Source organism: Ornithorhynchus anatinus, chromosome X1 (genome assembly GCF_004115215.2).
Source record: "Ornithorhynchus anatinus isolate Pmale09 chromosome X1, mOrnAna1.pri.v4, whole genome shotgun sequence".
NCBI classification, from domain to species: domain Eukaryota; kingdom Metazoa; phylum Chordata; class Mammalia; order Monotremata; family Ornithorhynchidae; genus Ornithorhynchus; species Ornithorhynchus anatinus.
In genome coordinates, this window is record NC_041749.1 from 107,288,751 (window position 1) to 107,312,989 (window position 24,239).

The following is a 24,239-nucleotide window of genomic DNA, read 5'->3' on the forward strand; positions in this document are numbered from 1 at the left end:
GCTGCAATCCAGCCACGATTTGTGGAGATTTGGGGACAAGGGGTCTCGATTTGTGAGCCGCCAAGTCAATCTTGTGACGTGGCAGCTGCGATGATCAGGGCTCTGGGGACTGCTTATACAGAGATGAGGGAGTTACTTTTCTGAAACTACTGCTTTCTATTTTGGGCATCTCTGGGCCCTGGTAAAATACAGACATCTCGGAGGGGATTCGGAGACAAGCAGCCAGAGGAAATGTGGGAAGGGAAGGATTGATTGGAGGAAAGATTAAAGCACAGTAAGTAGAGTTTTACTGAGAGACAGTTAAAGGCTGTGGGTCTCTGCAAATGTTAGAAAGGCATAAACACTATAAAGCAGAGAGATCCATTAGCGTGATGTGGCGGGGCATAGGTGAAATTGAAACTGAATAGCAGGAAAATAATTTCTGAGAGTGACAGTTGGATCCCAGAATGGTTTCTCTAGACAAGTGGGAAGGCTTTTATGACCTGGAACCTTTCAAGCAAGACTCCAAACTTACCATCATTAAAAGGACTGCCAATGGGTTTCCTCAACTGGCAGAGAGTAGACCTTTTATTTGCTTTCTTTTGTTAAAAATTTGGAAATTGCTGTGAAATTTTCCCTACTGTCCCATGTCAGTTTCTACCACTTTCACTTGGATGATGCTGTTTTGCTCCTGAAGTCATACTCCTTATGTTCTTTGGTAGTTTGGTATTTGCGAACCACGGCATAATATTTTCAAATCATGAGTAGTCCTAGGATTTTTCGATTGGTTACAGCTCTCACAAACGTTTCAGGGCTCCAGACTTTTTTCACCGGTAATAGGACCACAGGCAGTGCCACCCTCCCCCGGGGTTGCCACTGAGGGGACAAAGCCACTATCTCGGTCCCCTCGGGCGCCGAGGTGGAGAGCCAAGATGGTGGCCCCACCTTTTTTGCCTCCTGTTGGCAAGCACAGGATGATGACCACCACCACCAGTTTCCTGGTCCTCACCAGGCACTGAGGCTGGACACGAGCGGTTCTTCTTGTTCAAAAGTCCCTTGAGGAGGAGCCGTTCACCCGGGCAGCCTAGGGGATCTGGAAACGGGCCTGAGTCACCGCAGCACTGCTTTTTGGGAAGGCTTTGTTGGCCGTGGTGATGGAGCCGGGCTACTAGTTTGGCAGCAGCGGTTATAGCCAGGAGAGCCTGGCCGAAAAGTACTGCAGCACAGGTGCGCTTAGTACGGTGCTCTGCACACAGTAAGCCCTCAATAAATGCGATCGATCGATGCGGTCCCATGGATCAGTAACCGTACCACAGCACGTCCAGAGTTCTAATCCCCAGCCCATCACCAATGGAACTTTCAGGCTGCTTGGTTGCTCAGGCAGGGGACGGCTCCTCACGGACTTTTGGGCCAGAGACAAGAGGAACCGCTCGCCCCCAACCCCGAAGCCCGGTGAAGACATGAGAAGCAGCAGAGGAGACAGCACAAGTAAGTACCTTTTCCTTCCTCTTTTTCTCCCCTTCCCCTTTTCTTTGCTCCTACCCTCCCTGTCCCTTTGACACACTGCTCCCAAATTTGCCCTTACACTCAACATGAAAAGTTGGCACCCCTGCTGCTGTCACTGGGTCAGACTGGCAGTCCATCCACCCTAGGATTCCGTCTCCAAAACTGGCTCCAGAGAACGGTTTAAAAAAAAACCTCCGAGTCAGGTGCCATTTAGGACACCTAAAGCAGCCCACTCATTTCACCTTGGTTCCGTTCACCCTCAGCCTGTCCCTCTCACTGTTCTTCTCTCCTTCGCCCCACTTCCCCCCCATCTCCCCTTTACCTGACTGGCCCTTTTCATTTCACAGCACCTGCCTTAAATTTGGGCTGAAATATTTAGTTCTTTTGTGTTGGATTGAGAACAGCATTTTCTAATAAGAGAAATGGAATAAAGGAACAAACCCCAAATGAGTAAGCTTCTTACTCTCTCAAGACTAGAGAGAGCAGCTGACAAAGCTCAGCTGTATTGCCGTATTCATTACACAGACTGTTAATTAAAGATTTTTATTGTGATCTTTGTGTAGTCAGTGGTTTTTCTCTCATCAAAGCAGAATTATTTCTGTAAGGCTGCTGGTGATTTGTAAGGTAGCATGGACAGATAAGCCAATTGCAATTTGTAGGAAAGAAGTCCCGTTCCCCCCCGCCCCCCAAACACTTGGAAATATCTCCACTTTCATGTTACAATGTGCTTGTTATAAAGCAACTGAATTCCACAGAGAAAGTGGATGAATTCCAGAGAAGGATTGAGACACCAGTTTGCTTATAGGGCTGAAAATACTTGGGAATCTTTGGGATGCAGCGCGTTCTTATTTGTAAGATGTATTTCTCTGTAATGAACATGAGTTTTAAGCCCAAAAGGATCGGTAAAATAGAAATACGCTGTTTTGTGAACACATTGATTTCCTTTTTATGCCCTTGCAGGAGAAGGTACATTTACAACTGAACTTTAATTGATCACTGGAGTTTTGCAAATTACCTACTTAACTCACAAGCAAGGCAGTAAAAGACTAAACCAGTCAAATCATTGTGTGCAAAACAACTATTCTGTTTCTGTCAACTTTCTTGTTTATGGGGTCCTTGTGCTCTGTTTTAGCCTAGTGGATGGGTTAATTAGATTTGTGCATCTGCAGGTTATATTAGAATCCATCAAGAAGCTGAGGAGCAAGGCAAAGACTTGTAGTCAGTGTATAAATAAAACCCCCATACTTCAGTTGACCATAGTTTAATGCTCTGACGAATGCTTGGTAAGGTGATCCAGAATATTCCAGTAATGAACATGGCAGGTTTAAAACATTTGTAAATGCACATATTTTTGACAGAAAAGTCAGAAACATGGGTAGCCTTCCAATTCAATGGATCAGTAATTCCCAAAAGTCAAGAAAGAGCTAAGACTTTTCTGTTTGACACCGTATCGTGTGGTTGCTTGAAATGCCCTTTGCTAATCCAGAAGACACTCAAAAAGTTCTTGAAAGTCTGATTTCAATTGAACAAGTAGAAAGGAAGTTACATACCACAGGCATTCATTAGGTATGGGAGGTGCTAAATGGATGTGTATTAGCAGTCGATCATATTTATTGAGCACTTACTGTGTGTAGAGCACTGTACTAAGTGCTTGGGATAGTATGGTATAACAGTTGGTAGACACATTCCCTGCCCACATGAGCTTATAGTCTAGGGGGGAGACACATTAATATAAATACATACATTACAGATATGTACATAAGTGCTGAAGGAGTGGTGAATAAAGGGTGCAAATCCAAGTTAAGGGTGATGGAGAACTTACTAGGAAAACTCATTTGTTCAAATGCTTCAACTCCCACCTCTATGCTTATGACACCCAAATCTACATCTCCAGCCCTGATCTCTCTCCCTCTCTGCAGTCTTGCATCTCCTCCTGCCTTCAAGACATCTCTGCTTGGATGTATTCCTGTCACCTCAAACTGAATATGGCTAAAACTGAACTTCTTATCTTCCCACCCAAACCCTGTCCTCCCGCTCACTTTCCCGCCACTGTTGACGGCACCACCATCCTTCTTGTCTCACCGTAACCTTGGCATTATTCTTGACTCCATGGTCTCGTTCAACCCACATATTCAAGCCATCACTAAATCCTGTGGGTTGTACCTTTACAACTTCGCTAAAATCCGCTCCTTCCTCTCCATCCAAACTGCTGCAAGCACTTACCCTATCCCACCTTGATTATTGTATCAGCCTCCTTGCTGACCTCCCTGCCTCCTTTTTCTCCCTACTCCAGTCCATAATCCAGTCTGCTGCCTGGATCATTTTCCTTCAGAAACGTTCAGACCATGTTTCCCCACTCCTCAAGAAACTCCAGTGGCTGCCCATCCACTTCCACATCAAACAAAAACTCACCATTGGCTTTAAAGCACTCGATCACCTTGCCCCCTCCTACCTCACCTCACTACTCTCCTACTACGACCCAGCCCGCACACTTCATTCCTCTAATGCTAACCTTCTTACTGTATCTCAATCTCCTCTATCTCGCCGCCGACCTCTTGCCCACATCCTACCTCTGGCTTGGAACGTCCTTCGTCCTCACATCAGACAGATAATTGCTCTCCTCCACTTCCAAGTCTTATTGAAGGCACATCTCCAAGAAGCCTTCCCTGACTAAGCCCTCCTCTCTTCTCCCACTCTCTTCTGCATCACCCTGACTTACTCCATTCATTCATCCTTCATCCCATCCCCACAGCTCCTATGTATTATATATCCTGTGTTTTATTTAATTATATTTATGTATATTAGTGCCTGCTCCCCCCCTCTAGACTGTGAGCTCATTGTGGGCAGGGAATGAGTCTATTATTGTTCTCTGCCAAGCGCTTAGTACAGTGCTTTGCACACAGTAAAAGCTCAATAAATACGACTGAATGAATGAAAAGAGGAAATGGCCTAGTTGAGGAAGGTCTCTTGGAGAAGATGCGCCTTCAATAAGGCTTCGAAGATGGGGAGAAAAATTGCCCGTTGGATATGAAGAGGGAGGGCATTCCAGGTCTGAGGCAGGATGTGGGTGAGAGGTCGGCGGCGACATAGACGAGATCGAGGTACACAGCGAGTTGGCATTAGAGGAGTGGAGGAATGCGGGCATGGTTGTAGAAGAACAGCAGCAAGGTAAGATAGGAGGGGGCAAAAGTAATCGAGTGCTTTAAAGCCAATGATAAGGCATTATGGAATAGAAATGCATAGACTTTATGCGAAAGAGAAGATAGTCCTCTTTTGCCCACTGACCTCTCTCCCTTTCTATGTTCTTAGGTTGTGAGCCCCTTGGGGGCCAGGGATTAAGTCTAATTCTCATAGGCAACTACACAAAATAAGCACTTAATAATTACCGTTGCTACTGCTAATGATGAGGTCATTGATGACTCCATCATCAGTGAAGCAGCATGGACTTGTGGAAAGAGCACAGGACTGGGAATCAGGAAACCTGGGTTCTAATCCTGACTCTGCTACCTGACTGCTATGTGGCCCTGGGCAAGTCTTGACTTCTGTGGGCCTTGGTTTCCTCATCTGTAAAATGGGGGTTAAATACCTGTTGCCCCTCCCCCTTAGACTGTGAACCCTATGTGGGATAGGGATTGTGTCTGACCTGATTATATTGTATCAACCCCAGTGTTTAGCACAGTGCTTGACACATTGTAAGCACTTAACCAATACCACAATTATTATTATTGAACTGGTAGGCTTCAAGAGTCATCACTGGTGATGGGACCCAAAATTTGAACCCAGTGTGACGTCAGGATGAAGTACTTTTTATATCTTTGCAAAATCCACATAATCTCTTTAATGCTTATAAATCGTATGCAATCGCAAAATCAGTATTTTAGACCAGCTACAGCTGTTGCTGAAATTACTGGTCTCTTAGTAGAAAAGCAATTACCACTTATTAAAGTTGATGATGGGCAATATTCTCTATGCATAGTCAGATGTCTGTTCTATTAGTCGTTTTGGTTTGTCCTGCTGCTTTTAGGGAAATTGTTTTCATGAAGCAGTGCTTAAGTTATATTTCCTCTTTTATGCTTCTGTAGTTTGGGAGTTGAAAAATAAAATAGGCTTTTGCGAAAGGGATGTGCTCGTTTGTAATTAATGATTAAATGCCGTGCAGATATCTTCCCTACTAGAAAGAATTGTAAGTCTTAAGAGCAAGTTTGCTAAACCAGTAAGTTTTGAATATATTTCACAGAGATTTTGTGACATAAATGTGACCTTCTTAAAAACCCGATATTAAGTCACTAGCCTTGAAATTTGAAAATTGAACAAGGGTTAGAACAGGAACTAGCCTGACTTGTTTTTCTGGTGCGTGGAGGATTGGATTGCTTGTAGGGAACACCTGCTTATTAGGTTACAGTTGGTTGCACTGCTTAGCCAAAGCTATCTTTTCTGGAAGTTAAGATGGTGTTTTTTGGAGGGTACTTTAAATCTTTTTCTTTTTCTTCTTTTTTTCCCAAGCAAATACTTGCCCCATTCCAAAATACGGAGCACTTTTAAAAATATGGTTTCCTAATTGAAGTGTCCTGTAGATTAGCACCTAAAGCCGGTCAGACCAGATTATTAAAGGCTTCATGATGACAGAGTAAATGGCTTCTACTAAGATGGTGCCTCAATTGTATATTTATCCAGTTTAAGGTTTGGGGAGCAGAAGGGAAAGAGTTCTTCCTCTTAGCCTCCACCTTTTGGGAAACAGTGGTGGGGGGTGGGTCAGGGGAATAAATAAGAGAACCTTGGGGTTCTCTTTGGCCCAGTTTCAAGATTATAGGGATTTGCATTTTGAGCAATTTTAAGTTAATGAGGGCTGAATCTCTGAACTATTGCTTTTTGTTGTAGAAGTCGTCTAGTGAAGCTCTTGTCTTCACAGTTGTGATTCCCAAAGGGCCTGTAGCATATGGAATTTGTGAGAAACTTTGTGGGTAATTTTCCCCTTGCTGTACATTGTGTGGGTTGACATTTTGACAGTATCCTTAGCGTTGGTGAAAGAATTGTGTTTTCCATCCGTGCATAACTTACAAATATTCCCTTAGAGAATAAGAAATTGTAAACTCTGATAGAGAGCAACACCTGGAAATTTTGCTATTCCATCTGTTTTTTGCAAAGGGATTTCTCTAATTGCAGCCTGTCTGTTCATTAGGGCTCTGTACAGTAATCAGATTGATCTGAGTTGTTTAGCAGGGTAGGCATTTGCCTTGGAAGATCTTAATCATGTGAGATGTTTGTCATAAATGTTAGGTAAATATCACTTTATTACAGTTTCTTTAAGAGTCCATATCCTTGCTGATGGAGTAGTAATGTAAAGCTTTTCAGGGACCTTTCATCTGCAGTCTAAAAGTGCTTTCTAAACATGAGTTAATTCTCCCAGTCCTTTCTGCAAAATAGGCTAGTATTTTCATTGACAGTGTGGTACATGGGAAATACATTTGAGGGGCTTGCTGAAGGTAGTCAGGGAATCTAGCAGTCTAAACTCTCATGGTGAGATTTTTCTCATTTCTAAATCAATCAATCAATCAGTTGCCTTTACTGGTTTTATTGGTGCTGCTTTGTGTGGTTTCGCTTGACCAGTTTTAGGTTTACTTTCTGCTCAGAATCCTGAAAGTTTGATTTCTGGTTTTCAAAATCAATCAGTGGTACTTATTGGGGTCTTATCGTGTGGCAAGCAGTGTACTGAGCACTTGGGAGAGTACAGTACAATAGAGTTGGTAGATCACAAGGGGCTTACAGTCTAGAAGCATATATTTTCTTACGTCTTAGCTCAGTGTGAACAGAATATTGCAGTGAATAATAATAATTATGGTATTTGCTAAGCACTAACTATGTGCCAAGCACCGTGCTAAATGCTGGGGTAGATACAGCGTCATCAGGTTGGACACAGTCCTTGTCCCACATGGGGCTCACAGTCTCGATCCCCATTTTACAGATGGGGTAACTGAGGCTCAGAGAAGTTAAGCGACTTGCCCAAGGTCTCACAGCGGACCAGTGGTGGAGGCGGGATTAGAACCCACCGCCACTGACTCCTGAGCCCATGCTCTTGACAGTAGGCCATGAATAACACACTCCTAAACACATGGTGCCCATTTTACTTCCCATATCAGTATCTTGAAAAACTTTTACCTGTACATATTTTTATCCAAGAGGCCATTTTCAAGTCATTTACTAATGCACAGTAGGTTATTTGATAAATATTTCATGGAGGGAAAAAATGAGACTAGTATTTGAAGTGTAGGCAGTTTGGGGATTTTGTCATTAAAGTGACCGGAAAAGAATGGAGTTGATTTTGACCCTAACAATGAATTCTTTAAATTACAGAAAGCTCTTCGTGGGTGGCCTGGATTGGAGCACAACACAAGGTAAGTTCTCAATCAATAACACTTGAATGTCTAGTGTGTGCAGGGCATGATAATAGCTGCTTGGGGGGAGTACAAGACACAGTCTTCTGTCCTCAAGGAGTCTGCGATCAAATGGGAGATACTGCCAGGCACAGATTATTTCCGATTCAAAGCAGGAGGAAGAACAAAGATACAACTAGTAATAGCAGGAGTAAGGAGAGATGAGTAGTTGGTGTATGTAAATCAGTGGATACCAGTATTAGGTGCTAAGGATGGCTGCGTATATTTAAAGTACTAAGTTATGCATAATATAACACCTAAGTTTTAAGTCAGCTTAACGTTTTGTATCGTGCGGTGCTGGAAACAGAATGTAGTTCGTTCTAGTCATAAAGACACTCGAGCACCTACTAAGTGCTTGTTAAAGCCAAATTTCTGTAGAAATGTGTAGTTAAGGGCAGTAGCTATGCGGCGAAAATCGTATGCTCAGCTTGTGTTCCCTTTTTATGAACTTTGGTCATGGTTTTTATCGTAGGTGCCATATTTAGCATGAGAGCTGCTTTTGTATTGATGGGGATGATGTATTTGGTTGGGCACTGTAAAATTTTGTTTTCCCATTGGGTGTCCAAGAGGCGGGAAAGTGTGTAGCCTCCAGTGAAAGTCCCTAGCCAGCCTTTTTAAGGCCACTGTGGGATCTTAAGGCAGGAGGACCCTGTCTGTGCATGACAGATAAACTAGCTCTTCAACTCCACCGTTGCAGTGATATTCTGCTCAGATGCAAATAGAAAGAGAGTTTCCAAATAAAGTCATCCTGGGCTAGTCAATATTAGGAAAGCCCTCCCTACTGGTTTCCTGGAGCCCAGAAATGATCCCCTGCCCCTTATTATGATTTCCCTTCCTTTCCCTGGCCCCCTCCCCCACTTTTTTTCTTACTTCAGTGCCGAAAGTACATAGATCCTGTAGATTATGTGTGTTTTGTGGGCTTTTTGTGAACACAAGGTTAACTGAGATAAATTGCTGGTTCAGATCATTCTAAGCAAGTGGTCCGTTTCTGCTATTAAGAATGAGCTGGTTATGGTAAGCTAAAACCTTGTTCTGTAGGGGTAACTATGAGAATAGATACTTACTACTGTGGTTGTGTGTGTTTTTTTTTTGTATTTTTGTTTTTCCAATTTCTTAATAGAAACGCTACGCAGCTACTTTTCCCAGTATGGAGAAGTTATAGACTGTGTTATAATGAAAGATAAAACAACAAACCAGTCTCGAGGTTTTGGGTTTGTCAAATTTAAAGATCCTAACTGTGTGGGAGCAGTACTGGCCAGCAGACCTCATACATTAGATGGCCGAAATGTAAGTTTTCTTTTTTTTTTTAAAGTTTTCTTTCATATTCGTTTTGAACTGTTTCTTAACTTAAACTTATCTCAATAGCTGAAATTTCATTCGTGGGTATTAAGGCAAATATTTCAGTGTGGGACTACCTGAAATGTATTCATTAAATTTTGTAATGGAAGTAATGTATATTCACCCAATGAGTTCGTGGAAATCTCTACTACCACTGGCTGATACTGCTAGAAACTCATTTTGTACATTTATATATTGTCTGACTTGCAACTTCCTACAGATCGATCCAAAGCCATGCACACCCCGGGGAATGCAGCCGGAGAGAACACGGCCAAAGGAAGGATGGGTAAGGGAGTGCGCCCTCCCAGGTCCTTGACTTCTGGACTCTTTTTGCTTCTTATAAATGGGGGTCAGTGTGGAGGCTGGAGGTGGAGCAAGGGAAGATTTTCTGGTTTGACGTATGAGCAGCTGGGCCTTCTTTAAGAGGAATGCTTGGGAATCCAGCCTTTGGGGGCTACTTATCCCATTTCCCAAACTGGAAATCCCTGATTTCTCCTTCAGCCATGCTGACAGCATAGTCTAATGGGAAGAGCACCAAAGCTTTTGATTTCAAGTTTGGCATATTCTCCCCTTTGGCAAGTCACCCGCTTTGACCAACGTTTGCTCTACTATAAAATAGGAGTTCAAACCTCTTAATCCTACATTGGAAGAGAGGTTGAGGGGGTCGGTTCAGGGAGAAGGGGGGAGGCGGAGAGAGAGGGCTAACCAGGGAAATATGTGAACCTTCTCAGGAATAGGGGCTTCCCAAACTAATGGTTGGGAACCATAGTAGCTTGTTTCTAGAATGCCTCTACAAACAAAAGAGCTCTTTTTTCAAAAAAATTTAAAGTGCTCGTCCCTGTTAAAGAGCACGAGAAATTAGTTATGTAGCATTTAAAAGATTAAATTATAATTTGAAGCAGGGAGAGGTTAGACAGTGAGGACTTTATAAATAGCCAATATTTACCCCAGAAAGCTTTTGTTCCTATCTTTATGTGGGGAGTTTAAACCTTTTATCCTTTAAAACAGCATTTTTTTTTTTTGCATACAATAGATACCCTAATTAGTAATTGTATTTGTTAGATGCTTACTATGTGCTAAGCACTAGGGTAGACCCAGGATAATCAGTTCAGAAACAGGCCCTATCTCACATGGGCTCAGTGTTGTAAGCAGGGGAGGAGAGAGTGGGTGTTTCACCCCATTTTCAGACAAGGAAACTGAAACACAGAAAAGTTGTGACTTGCCCAAGTGGAAGTGGAAGGCAAGTGGAAGAGTCGTGATTAGAATCCATATCTGACTCCCAGTCCTGTGTTCCAGACCCCAGTCTCCTTAAGGCTCTGCTGAAACCTGGTCAGGGGAATCATTCAATCAGTGGTTTATATTGAGCACCTACTGGGTGCAGAGCATTCATTCATAAAATCGTATTTATTGAGCTCTTACTGTGTGCAGATCACTGTACTAAGCACTTGGAACGTATAATTCGACAACAGGCTCACAGCGAAGCACTTGGGAGAGTACAGTGCAACAGAGTTGATAGACATGATTCCTGCCCCAAAGGAGCTTCCAGTCTAAAGAAATAAAGATGAGTGGTTTGAGCTGCTCTTTAAATTGGGCGGGCAAACCGAACCCAGTGCTCCCAGTGCCTTAAATTTGTTCCCTGGTAGTAAACTAGGCCCTTTGAGAAGGGCTGACAACTGTCCATAAAAATGCACTGAAAGCCGTAAACCACACCGGCAAATCCCAGCAGTTGCCGCACTGGGGGTTTGTCCGGGCAGGAGGAATCCCGGAGGTGGTTCTTGCCACAGCCACCACCACCACTCTGCTGCTGCTGCCCTCTCCTTTGAAGTAAAGGGTGCCCAGATACAGTGTTTGTTGTGAGTCCGGCCGGCTGTTCCCACGCGAGTAGTCACCACCCTTCTCCCCCTGGGATCGCCTGCTCTCTGCCCCATTTTTGATCTTTCAGTAAAAAAATTTGAAAATCTGTAATTTGCATTTGTCATGCTTGTAAAAACTAGTTTTGGCAGTTGGCAATCCTGCCTTTGAGAAGAGGGTTATCTCAAGCCTCTTTAGGAGGCTTAGAGCAGACAGTCAATCACTGGTATTTATTGAGTGCTTACAGAGTGCAGAGTGCTGTACAAGTGCATAGCAAGAGAGGACAATCTCAATCATCTTGCCCCCTCCTCCTTCACCTTGCTATTCTCCTAGTGCAACCCAGCCCACACACTTCACTCCTCTAATGCCAACCTACTCATTGACTATTCCTCTCCAAACTCCTTGAGCAAGTTGTCTACACCCACTCTCTCAAATTCCTCTCCTCGAATTCTCTCCTTGACCCTCTCCAGCCTGGCTTCCGTCCTGTCCCTTTCACTCCACCGAAACTGCCTTCTCAAAGGTTACCAGTGATCTCCTTCTTGTCAAATCCAACGGCCTCTACTCCATCCTAATCCTCATTGGCCTCTCAGCTGCCTTCGACACTGTCAGCCACCCCCTTCTCCTGGAAATGTTATCCAACTTTGGCTTCACTGACTCTGTCCTCTCCTGGTTCACCTCTTGTCTCTCCGACTGTTCATTCTCGGTCTCCTTCGCGGGCTCCTCCTCTGCCTCCCACCCCTAACTGTGGCGGGTCCCTCATAGCTCAATTCTGGGCCCCCTTCTATTCTCCATCTACACCCACTCCCATGAACTCATTTGCTCCCCTGGCTTCAACTACCACCTCTATGCAGATGATACCCAAATCTACATCTCTCTCCAGTCTCGCATCTCCTCCTGCCTTCAAGATATCTCTCTTTGGATGTTCTCCCATCACCTCAAACTTAACATGTCCAAAACAGAGCTCCTTATGTTCCTACCCAAACCCTGTCCTCTTCCTGACTTTCCCATCACTGTAGGCGTCACCATCTTTCTTGTCTCACAAGCCCATAACCTTGGCGTTATCCTTGACTCCACTCTCTCAACCCACATATTCAATCCATCACTAAATCTTGTTGGCTCTACCTTCACAGCATGGCTAAAATCCGCCCTTTCCTTTCCATCCAAACTGATACCATGTTAATCCAAGCACTCATCCTATCCCGTCCCAATTACTACATCAGTCTCCCTGCTGACTTCCCAGCCTCCTGTCTCTCCCCACTCCAGTCCATATTTCACTGTGCTGCCCAGATCATTCTTCTACAAAACCGTTTAGGACATGTCTCCCTGCTCTTCAAAAAACTGCAGGGGTTGCCCATCCACCTCTGCATCAAACAAAAACTCCTCACCATTGGCTTTAAAGCACTCCACCATCTTGCCCCCTCCTACCTCACCTCACTTCTCTCCTTCTACAACCCACCCTTCACACTTCACTCCTCTAGTGCTAACCTTCTCCCTATACTTCAGTCTCACCTATCTCACCACCGACCCCTAGCTCACGTCCTGCCTCTGGCCCGGAATGCCCTCCCTCCTCAAATCTGCCAGGCAATTACTCTCCCCTCCTTCAAAGCCTTACTGAAGGCACATATCCAAGAGGCCTTCTCAGGCTAAGCCCCACCTTTCCTCATCTCCCACTCCCTTCTGCATCGCCCTGACTTGTTCCCTTTGCTCTTCCCCCTTCCCAGCCCCACAGCACTTATGTACATATCTGTAATATATTTATATTGATGTCTGTCTTCCCCTGTCTAGACTGAAAGCTTGTTATGGGCAGGGAATGTGTCTATTTATTAATGAATTGTACTCTCACAAGCACTCAGTACAGTGATCTGCACACAGTAGGCATTCAATAAATATGATTGATTGGGGCTCGTGAGACAGTATAGAGCTTTTTAAGTAATTCATAGGTATTAATCACTATTGACTAAGTGCAGGGAAGAAGACACGGTTCCTGGTTCACACCGGGCTGACCATCTAATTAGGGGTCGGGGGAGGAAGTGGTAGCCAGACACACAGGGAAATGTCAGCCACTGAAGTGAATCAGAGCAAGGAAAAACATTAAAATTGAACAATTCAGAACTTGTTGTACAGTCCTCGGACACTTCACTGCCCAAGTAAACACGTGTCATGCATGGCTGCAGACTGGCTGTAACAAAAAAAAAGGGGGGGGGGGGGAATGAGTGCATTCATTTCACCCACAGATCTGGCATCCTGGCTGCAAGCCAATCTCGGATACCTACTTCAATGATTTTGGGGGTCATAGCATACCAGGGGGTTACTACCAATATACATGGCTAAAAGGGATTCATTGTAGGGGGAGGCCACTAGGTTGTCTGCTGGACCATATCCAGTCTGCAGGCCATGTTTTGCCTATTCTAGCTTGTTGTGCGCGCACACAGCTGTATTGCACTGTTTGTCTCTCCTTGGTTTGGAAAGGGTTAAAGGTCAGTCATTCAGTCAAAATGCCGGGTTCATTACCAGGATATAAACTTGGGCACTGGGAGAATCAGACTTCATATTTTTCCTCGCCTAGGCCACATCCAGATAGATACATTTTTCACTCCTGTTTTTTTCTTTCTTTTTTTTCCTGGAACATTTTGAAGGAGGGAGAAAATCTAACCTCCATAAGGATAGTGGACAAACATGAAAATAAACAAAAATAACTCAACTTGAGATGTTAGCAGTCTTGGGGGAGTAAAAGTATTGTCTGTTGCTTTCAGTATTCCTGGCTAGCATTCATTCATTCATACAGTTGCATTTATTGAGCCCCTACTATGTGCAAAGCACTGTACAGAGCAGTTGCCCTTGCCCCAGCTCCGTTCTGTATTCATTTTTTATTTGAACAAGTTAGCGTTCACACTGCAAAGTAAGGGAGGTGGCAGAAGGAAATTTTAAAGTTATATACTCCCTGCCGTTAGCAAGATTATACATAAACCATTACTTTGGCCACTTGTCACAATCCTAGCATTGTCATGCATCTGGAGTCAGATCTTGGTGCCCATTGCCAGTGTCTTCTTCAGAAATTAGCCATTGATTAGACCCCGACTCCCCCGAAACACCGTAGGCTCGTTCTTGGCTGAATCAAATTGCTCAGCTCTTACCAATGAAAAAGCTTAGTCTCTTGACAACTCACCTTAGTCGTGGTAGAGTCATAGCCTACTGCTTCTAATTGCCGAATGGAGAAATACCTGTCCAGTTCTCTTCCCTCAAAGTGATTCCAGGTACCCACCATATCTGACCTGTTAGAAAATGAGGATTTACTATGGGGAGGAGTCTGCCCAGAGCCCAAGTGTTCTCCTTAAAGCTTGTGGGTTGTGGCGGTGCAAGGTGAATCTGAAGCACGGAATTTCCAGAGTGAACTAACCTAAACTCTCCTTTTTGACACAGCAGAAAGGACCTAGGAGCGATAACAATAAATCAAATAAAATATTTGTTGGTGGGATCCCTCACAATTGTGGCGAGACTGAGCTCAGGGAGTACTTCAAGAAATTTGGAGTGGTGAGTCATTTACCATGAGAGTGGCTATTGGCTTGTTAGAAGAGGTGCCCTCCCTCCGCTGCTTGCTGTCGCTCTGATTTGATTAAGCTGTTAAGTCAATTTTTCCAGAGACAAAGAACCATACAGTTGAAGTCATTCACAAGAGCCATCGGTGTAGTCCGGGCAGTGGCCTGTTCAGCCACAAATACGCCCTTAGGAGAACTCTACCACCAGTGGTGCTTTCAAGGACGAAGGACAACCATGTATACAGTAAAACATACCTTAATTGGTGATTCATATCCCAAACGTTTGTCCTTCTCGCTCCCTCCCTCCCTCTCTCTCGCACTCACCCAAACCCTATCCGTTGTCTCCAAAGGAGCTGATGTTGTCTTAATTCATTCTTGGGGTTTGGGCTCTCCTCTGAGGTTTGGAAGAGCAAGGACTTTGGAAGATAAAGATCACCCGAAGGATCCACCTTCTGTCCAGTAAGCAAAGAGGAGAGGTAGTTGATGGAAACCCAGGTTTCAACTCTTGCTTGATGTGGCAGCTGGGTTTTTCAGGCATGATCAGTTGGTTCAGTTGGACAGTTGTGGCAGAGAACAAGGCTCTCAGCCTTCAGAAACTAACTTTACATTGGGACCGGGCAGGTAGTGGAGTTTGCTAGCCTATAAGAGAGAAGGAAGCTCTTGATGGGCCGTTCTCAGACGCAACTATCATTTTGGAACTCGAATCTGAGAGTCACAGGGCAAAGCCACCATCATCAAAGTGAAAGTTATTCATTAGCGGTTGTCAGATGGGGTCAGGTAACCCAAGGTGGGCATAGAGCCCTCACTGAACCAGTAGATGACCTGGATCCCAATTCCAATTGGTTGCTCTTAGATGTTTCCAAGACTCACAAGTGAACCTGTTCCATTTTTCCTCAATATTTCTTATTTTCTCTACTTCTATTCATAGATGGAATTTTATGATGGTGGGCAGGGTTAGTTGAAATGGAATATGCAAAAATCCACTTTTAAGACCAGTCTCAGCATGGTCAACTTCAGTTATTCAGAAAACTGAGCATCCATTTAGTGGATTATTTGGGTGCCTTCTTCTAGTTGCTGACTGCAGCTGACCCCATTTTAGTGCTTTTAGAGAGATGGTAGATATCAAACTGGACAGGCTTGCCACTTATCAGCTCCAATAAAACGTGATGGTTGAAGCAAAGGGTTTCATTGAGGCTTTTGAGTAATGTGCAATTTGTTTTCTGGGTCTTCATAATCCTCTTTATTATGGCTACTTGGGAGATGGCTAACCCATGCTGGGGAATAGATATTAGTATATACATATCAATAAAATTGCAAAACACGAAACAATGAAATTCAAATCAGGAACTTCATAGTTAAAGACTGCATTAGCTTTAATAACCTTTTTCTAGCTATTCTTAACTTCACGACTGAGTTAACTTGGTTCAGGTGTCAGTTGGTGTGAGGCGTGTGGTTGTGTGTGTCTGTGTGTCTTTGTGAACCCCTGCAAAATTCTAATGGCTAGAACAGGTATTTATTTGTTCTCTTTTTATAGGATGCTAAATACTGGTCTATTCTGCGGGCTGTTGTCATGTTCCCTCGAGAGCATACTTAGTAGAATTTCCCTTCCTTTTCAGGTCAGTGAAGTTGTAATGATCTATGACGCAGAGAAGCAGAGGCCCCGAGGTAAAGGCTGATCTAGTTTGTCCTTGAAACTTCTTCATCTTCTCCTTTACTCAGATGGCAAACTATTTCACACATTAAAAAAAAAAAATAGGTAGTTTTTTTTTTTTTTAAGCATTGCCTCACTAAAAGATTTTCGAGACAAATATTTAAGGTGGAGGTTTTTCACATGCAACCCCATTAAGTGTGTTTGTGCTTTTTAAGGTCAGACATTTTGCATTCACTTTTTTTGCTGGTCCTTTTTAATTGAAGTTTTGAAAACTTGACGTGAATTAAATATGGTTTCTGTTTTTAAATGTGTGTAGAAAGATTTGTAGGTATTTTAAATTGTGGTGAACTGATTCTGCTTAAGACGTGTCTCCTGTTTGAAGCCAACATGAACGTACTTGGAAGCCTGATTTCACCCCATCAGCCTGGTTTCCCCCCTCTCCTTCCCCCTCCCCTTGGTTCAAATGGTCTCTGGTTGGAATTGGAGGTCTGTTCATCCGTGCCACGCTTTCCTTTTTGTTCTGTGCATTTATTCCAACTGTTTCATGTGAGGATGAAGAAAAGCAATTTTTATATAAGTTGCAAAACCACAGCACCTCCCAATGGATCTATGGCGTGGGTGTGTTTTTGTGGGTGTTTTGTTTTGCTTTTGATTTTTGTTTTTCCCCTGAGTTTTTGGCTAGCGAGTAACTCTTGTACAGGCTGTGTGAGCAAACCTGTAAGTTTTGGTCTGTCTGCCATAGCTATCATGTCATTCACTGCATCCAACATCTGCTAAATATTTATTCGAGGCAATATTTTATGATTGCACTAAGCAACAACCACCCTGTAGCATGTTCTGAACATGCTGGAGAATAGTTTGCCATTTGAACTTTCATTTTCTCTTCTGATTCCACTATTAAGTAATGTATTCTTCCCCTCATATTTATTAAGCTGTTAAGTCTTAGTTTTATTTTTAATTTAGACATACATCCTTAGTGACATATTTAAGTGTTTCATAGTAATGTACAGTAATGTTAAGTAAGTTTTTCTCTGTGGATTGTTTGACTGTGATTAACGATATCTCTTTAGATTTCTTTTCTCTAGGTATTAAATATATCACACAGGTACAGGCCAGTTCCACAGTCAGAGGAGGGACGGGCTTTGTCTTCACTGGGGTGTAAACGAAGTTTCAATATATTTTTCTGTTCTGCTTCCTCGTTGGTGATGTAATCTTGAAAGCTGCATTCCCTAGGCAATCTATTTCCTGGTTAGACCCCTTAATCTAAGACATGTTGGTTCTTGTTAGTACTGTCCATTTTTACAAGAAGTGGAAGGATGTCATCCACGGATTTGGTGAAAACATCCTAGAGTTTGAGAAGACTTTAAAAAAAAACCGAACAAAAAAAGACCAAACAAAAAACCCACGTTGCCTCGTCACCCGGGTGATGTGTGGTTTTATCCGATGTTTTTATCCCCGTCTTGCCACGTCTCAGCAAGAGGGATTTCTGGAGTCCCACTCCTTTTGTATCACCAGCACAGCGCATCTACGTGTTTTGGTATTTGTCAAATACCACAGGCCCGGCCTCAGGCTCTCTGCTCAAGTCCTGACCCTCCGATCTTGGCCAGGAGCCCGAAGGAACCGGTCGGCTGATCGGAGCATCGAGCCTCCAGGAGAGATGGGGCGACTGGGGTAGAGTCAGAGCTATTGCCTGGCTCCGTCGGGGCAGCGTGCTGCTGAGGGCAGGGGTCGGGAGGAGAATCGTCTGCATCAGGAATGGACTGATGGGAGGCAGCTGAGGGCACCCCTGAGGAGTGAATAACTGAAGAGCAGAGCTTTAGCCAGGGCAAAAACCAAAAAAGGCCCCAGTCACATGGTGGTGTTCCTTCAGCTGCTGGACTGTGGAGATGCCACTGCTACCCATATTCGGAAGCAAAATTTGCCTGGCAAAAATCACATCCCTAGGCTTTTTATCCCCTTCTCTGGTTCAGAGAGAAAATGGGAAAGCAGGGTGTGAGTAGACCCATCCCTTCTGAGTTAGCTGGCTACCCCATGGGGTGTCCTGCTGATTTTTCCAAACCTTTTTTGGAACATTTGGATCTTTTGCAGTGTTTCTCTGTCTCCATTGCTATGATATAATGGAAGTTTATCTGTACACAATATTCTGCATGGGATGCCTTAATGCTATAAACCACTTCTCTAGTTTGTATTCAATAGATGCATTTATTCCTCCTCAGACAACCCCCTGCACATTGTTTCATAGTGTAATGCTGTTGAGTATATTCCCTTTTCGAGTTCCTAACCTTGGTACCTAACATTTGTTTCTCCCTGAAGTGCCTTCTTCACTTACCTTTCAGTTTTCCTTGCAAGTCAAAGTTAAAACTTTTGCCTTCCTCCCTTTGTGTTTATTCCACGCCCAGTTTTGAACTTCAAATTTCATCCATGGCTGGGGCACTGATTCCCGAAAATAAGTCAAATTGATCTCAGCACCAATCTCAGTTGTACTTAATAATCTTTGTCAACTCATTTGAAGTCTCCTTCTCCCCCATCCCTTTCATTGCCTACTGTTTTACTCACCCCCGGGCCTTTTTTAAAAACATCTCCAAAGTCCCAGGTAACTAGAGCCATGGTGTCCCCTTATCAACTTTTGTTTACTCCCCAAAGAAATCCAGACTTGAGGCACGCTTTATGAACTGATCCTGGTAATCCATAACTTGAGTTTTTCCCCTTTTAGTGTGTTTAGAACTTGGCTATTGACTGTACATGAGTTCGGCTAATCCTCAGTGACCTGAGTGTTTTCCTATATCCCCTCTTTTAAATATGCTTTAATAACCAATTTCAAGTCCATTAACAAGTTTGCTTCTCCCCCTCCCCATCAAGGGCCAGAAGGGACTGGGTTTTTGTAAACTTTCTCTTGCCATGTTCTCTCTCTCTCAAAAAAAAAAAAGAAAAGAAAAGAAATTATATATTGATGGATTCTATCTGGGTCTGGACTCCTGTTATCTTTGGTCCTTCTGCTGCAGACCTGAATTCTTTCAGGATTTCATCTTGCTCTCTTCCAAGTTCTTCCTGGCATCTGTCTCCCAACAATCTTCCTTTTGTGAACAGAGTCAATGGACCATCTCTGTAGGTGGATGGTGCCCATCCGATACCCCTTGCCTCTAGATGAAAGTTGGTAATCGAAACTGATTTTAATGCTCCATTCAAAGACTTGAAAGGATCCTCTTCTGGGCTTAAGAATTCCAGTTAACTTCAGACAAATATATTGTGATGAAGTGCTGCTTTCATCCCAGAGCTACCAAACTTCGTTTATACTGCCACTCTCTTGTGTTTGGGAAATGCTAAAGTTTTTTTTTTTCCTTTTTTTATTTTATTTTATTTTATTTTAGTGATGTCTCTTGCTCTTGCTGCTGACAGCAGAATTTGACCTGCTGGAATTCATTTTGGCCTGTATCTTTGTGTATTTATTATATATAACCTTATCTGATAGGCCTCCTTGGGCTTCCCCAACATAGTTGGGGAAGCTTAGCGAGACACTAACTGTTATAGATACTGTATTTCTGTTAACGCTTTAGAGCAATATTTGGCTGCTGTCAGCACTAGCTGCAAAGCAAAATACAAACCAAGGGGGAAAATCTTGGGTTTCAGAAAGCAAATCTGCATCCACTGTTCATACATGAGTAGTTAGTGTAACGGGTTTGACATTTTATCCCTCTCAATTCATATTTTGCATTCGTGGCCAGTAATCCCGGTGTAGATTTCAAAATTTTATATTTGGGGATAATTCCCCTATCTCCCCCCAAGGCTAAGACTGGGACAAAGTATAGGCTCTACCAGTGTCGATCCAGGGGCACCAACCAAGTTGCCCTGTACCATAAAGTCTGGGTTTGCCCAGTAGGATAGAATTCACATTACTCCATGTATCGCTCAGCTCAGGGTGGGGGAGAGGGGTGCCCTAGCCAGGTAAATGGGAACAATTTTAATTGGTTGTTTTGCAACTGCACGATTTGGAAAAGAGCAAGTGCCTAACACTTGACAGACCCACTACCCTAGTCCCCTGTTGAGGAGTTGCTGCATTGCAAAAATGGGCAAGGCATACGCTTGTGGGCTTTTTCTGAAACCCTTGTTTGAACCCTTGGTCCACCCCTAATACTGTTCATCATCCTGTTTTGTGTCACAACACCCTGCTACCTTGATTCACTCTTCGTCGTTGGCTAGGTTTTGGATTTATTACTTTCGAGGACCAACAATCAGTGGACCAGGCTGTCAACATGCATTTTCACGACATCATGGGCAAAAAAGTGTGTAGTTGTAGTTTTATTTTACCTTAAGACCAAACCAAGCCTTGGGCAACTGGGGGTTTCACTGGTAGATACAAGTTGAGGTGGTGGTTTCCTCACAAGAAAGAGTGTAGAAGGTTGCTCCAGCACTGGGAGGTATTTGCTTGGCCATGTTCCCCTTAAATTTTTAAAGCCAGTAATTTGCCAGGAATGAAGAGATTCAGGCAGTCCCTATCCCAGAGGAAGTGGGTCGTCTTAAATATATGCCAGTTTTGTTGCTCTTCCCTGGGTTTCTTCATAAATAGCTCCCCAGTACTTAGGTGTGCCATTCTTTCAGGTGGTCATTTGGAATGCTGAGTGTTCAAGGAGGTGGGGGGAAAAGCTAGAAATTTGCGTGTGTAAATCTGGCTTCCAGTGAAATCACTTGAGTTGGCTAAGGCTCGGTTTCAGATACCACTCCTTCAGATGTGGCTTCTTATGTTCAAATTCTCTAGACCGATCTGGTACTGTGAGTAGAAACGTACCATTGACCACTCCCAAGTTATCACTTAAACTGAACCGAACCACGGAACATCATGAAGGATTGGTTTTTAAAATTGGGTCACTTACTGTGATACTTTGGTACAAACCCACATTCTCTATATAGTATTTAACCACAATGCAGTTAAGTGACCTCTGGTTGTTTCATCTTCATACTGTGTTGCCAGTTCGCTAAAGGCGAAGAGTAGGAATGGGAGGAAGAAAACTCACTTCGGGGATTGCCGGGTTCCATTCCTTGGCTTAAGGAAAAACAAGCAGAAGGGATGAAGCAAGTTCATACCCAAACCTTACCCATACCTCCTCTTCTCACTGTTTCTGGAAAGTGAACTCCAGAATGATTAGCTGGGAGAGATTCTGGAAATCCAGAACTTCTTGCAGTTAATACTCTATGTACTTTGGAATCTGAATTTGAAAGGAAACTTAAGGTTTTTGGTTTTTTTAAACCACTACTAGTATGTAGGGCGTAGGCCAGCTCAGAAACAGTGCCATCTCTTTTCCTGCTCTTGATTTTATTATTCGAATGCAGAAGACTCCTTTGTCTTGCCTGGTGTCTCAGACACATCTTGGGCTGACGGTTAACTGTCTTGGCGCTTGTCACCCCAACCTCTTCCCACAAAATGGGTTTATTAGATTTAAAGTTATTCTCATTATTTAGATCCAAGGGTTTTTAATTATTTTTGAAATGCAGGTGGTTTAAAATTGAAGTCCTAACGAAGCGTATTCGACCATGGGGAAAAAGGAAAAATGATTGCAGACAGACATTTATCGAAGCTTTCAAGTTTAAAATTAGCATGCAGATTTCAAAGATGCATGGCGGTTATGATCACAAGTTCAAAAGAGATGGCATTCAATAGTTTAAGATCCTGCCACACAGTTTTGAACAAGGTGTAATCCTTAGGTACAAGGCAGAAAATGTTTCGCTGAATTTGTCAGCTAGTGGTCTAGTGATCATTTCCCCAAGGCCCCCTGTTTATGTAAACAGCAGCAACTTTTGAACAAGCTCACTACCAAGCATTACTGAAAGAATGCTTTCCGATTCCTTCACTCACAGGGTGTAGAAAAGATGGCCAAAACTGAGCAAGCATATGTCGTTTAAACAGTCCCACTCTGATTAAAAATAAAAAATAACCCTTTGAGTTCCTGTTTATTCCTGTGTAGTTGAAATCTGGCCATCTAGACAATCCTCCCTCCCTCCTAGCATGGGTTATTAATGGTTTTCAAAATGCGAGTTTCCCCAGTTGGTGATTAAAAATGTATGGCTGAGGTGACTGCATCCATACATTCTGTTAGTAAAGGGTAAAAATTCTAAATTGCAAGGACTTCTTTGCTTTTGTAAGCAGGAACCAAATTCCCTTAAGGAAAGTGTGTGAAGACTCATTAATTTGAGTTCTTTGAAAAATTCCCTTGGTTCCACTGTAGCGGAGCCTTCAGCTCACAGAGGTTTTGTTACCACCATGTAAAATGTCCTTGGGGCATGAGCAGAAGGCAAGGGGAATGGGGGTAGGCACAAACCTTTGTCCTAGCGCTGTGCCTATTTTCTGTTTGTTCTCTGACATGAATGATTTTTAAGACAGAGCAGGAGGAATTCTGAATACAAAATATCTCCCTTGTCCTGCTGCTCAGCCCCAATGGCGATTCAAATTTATTTTCTTTGTGTTCTGGCACCCATTAAAATTGATCAGAAAGTAAAAATTGGTAAATTTTGGAATACACGAGTGCTGAGGGTTTCCTGTGAATCAAGAAAAGTGGTGCGGAGGGTTTCTTTAAGGGAGCAGTAAAGCTGAAGCTTTTATGTAGAATCTAAGTGCTTACTTAGTGCAAGTAGGTCAAGAACACTTATCTTCTAGGGTTCCAAGCCACTCAGTTTTATTCTTGAAAATAAATTGTGGTTTGTTGAACATTTAAAATAAGCAAGGGTTCTGGGTTACTCAACACAGTATGAAGATTTGCTTACTGATTCAACTGTTCATTTTTATTGCATGTTTGTTTACCTTTTTTTTTCGTTAGATGTAATGTAAGATTCTCTTATCACATCCATTCCCTCTGACATTATTTTGAGTTAATTGAGATTCTTTAAGCGTTAGCCTGGGGAAGGTAAGTCTTTATCTTCCATTAGACATTTTAAATAAAAATCTTAAGTAAAAGCCAAGCGGGTGTTTCTCAGGTATGAGCAGAGCCAAAATTGCAGTTAGACTGGGTTGGCTTTAAAGTCTAGTTTCCAAACGCACCGTTGCCATTGATTATTTAAAGCTGTAGTACCCTCTCTCAGAGTGGGCTCTTTGCTTTGGGGAGAAAGCCCCTGCTTAAGTGGCTGACCTGGAAACACTGCAGATATGGGTTGGTCGGAAAGATCACACTTTTGTCTGCTCATGAAAATTGTGAGGGGCTGTTGAAGGTGTGTGTATGGGGGGGTACTTTGGCTTTAAATTAAAAATGTGAAAAACACACAGAAGATGTCATTTAAGGATCTTTTTTTTTTTTTTAGCTCTAAATACATTGTCTTTGTGCGTAAGACTTGCCACGTCTTACAGATGTCTCTGTTGTACCTGAGAAACATTTTTTTTTAATTTTACTGGCCTAAGTAAGTTTTATAATTAAGTATTTAGAATTGTCATAAGGTGCTAAGTGTAGTCGTAAGTATAACTGAGGGTGTGTATGAAAGGAAGGGGGGTGTTTTTACCATCTGCTTCTCTCCTGAATGGGTAATCTGTTTGTTTAGGTGGAGGTCAAACGGGCCGAACCTCGAGATAGTAAAAGTCAACCTCAAGGACAGCCGGGAACCAACCAGTGGGGAAGCAGGATTGTGCCAAATGCTGCTAATGGGTGGGCAGGCCAGCCCCCTCCTACCTGGCAACAGGGTTACAGCCCACAAGGTAACACCTCCTGGCTTAAAGACACTTTTGTGGTCTGAAGTGGGTTTTGGTGACCGCTGTCTGTTCATTTGTAATAGGCCCTCACCTTTCCAGGTCACTGTTAAGAAACACTCGCTATCAGATGGTCCTGGGATTCCTCCTGCAATAGGCAGTCTTCCTCTCAAGTCTCTACGGGGGTAGGATCGACCCTGACGTGGGGGCTCCTCGTGTTCCGTGGGTCACGTGCCAGGGTTCACCGCTGTTGTCGGAAACAGAAAAAGAAATGGCACGCCACA

General features: G+C 43.3%; 1 protein-coding gene across 8 annotated transcripts in view; it reads left to right on the forward strand.

The window, feature by feature from the left end:
• Positions 1–24,239, forward strand: part of DAZAP1 (DAZ associated protein 1) — a 38,689-nt gene that overhangs the window by 4,818 nt on the left and 9,632 nt on the right. For 4 of the 8 annotated variants that reach the window (XM_029050249.2, XM_029050245.2, XM_029050248.2 and 1 more), the window contains exons 2-8: positions 7,837–7,877; positions 9,037–9,203; positions 9,475–9,540; positions 14,526–14,636; positions 16,258–16,306; positions 20,490–20,572; positions 23,811–23,964. In XM_029050249.2, coding sequence (XP_028906082.1) covers positions 7,837–7,877; positions 9,037–9,203; positions 9,475–9,540; positions 14,526–14,636; positions 16,258–16,306; positions 20,490–20,572; positions 23,811–23,964 — 671 coding nt within the window. Of the gene's footprint in view, positions 1–1,359; positions 1,468–7,836; positions 7,878–9,036; positions 9,204–9,474; positions 9,541–14,525; positions 14,637–16,257; positions 16,307–20,489; positions 20,573–23,810; positions 23,965–24,239 lie in introns of those variants that run through there. The other 4 variants (XM_029050247.2, XM_029050244.2, XM_029050250.2 and 1 more) reach the window with 3 other exon arrangements.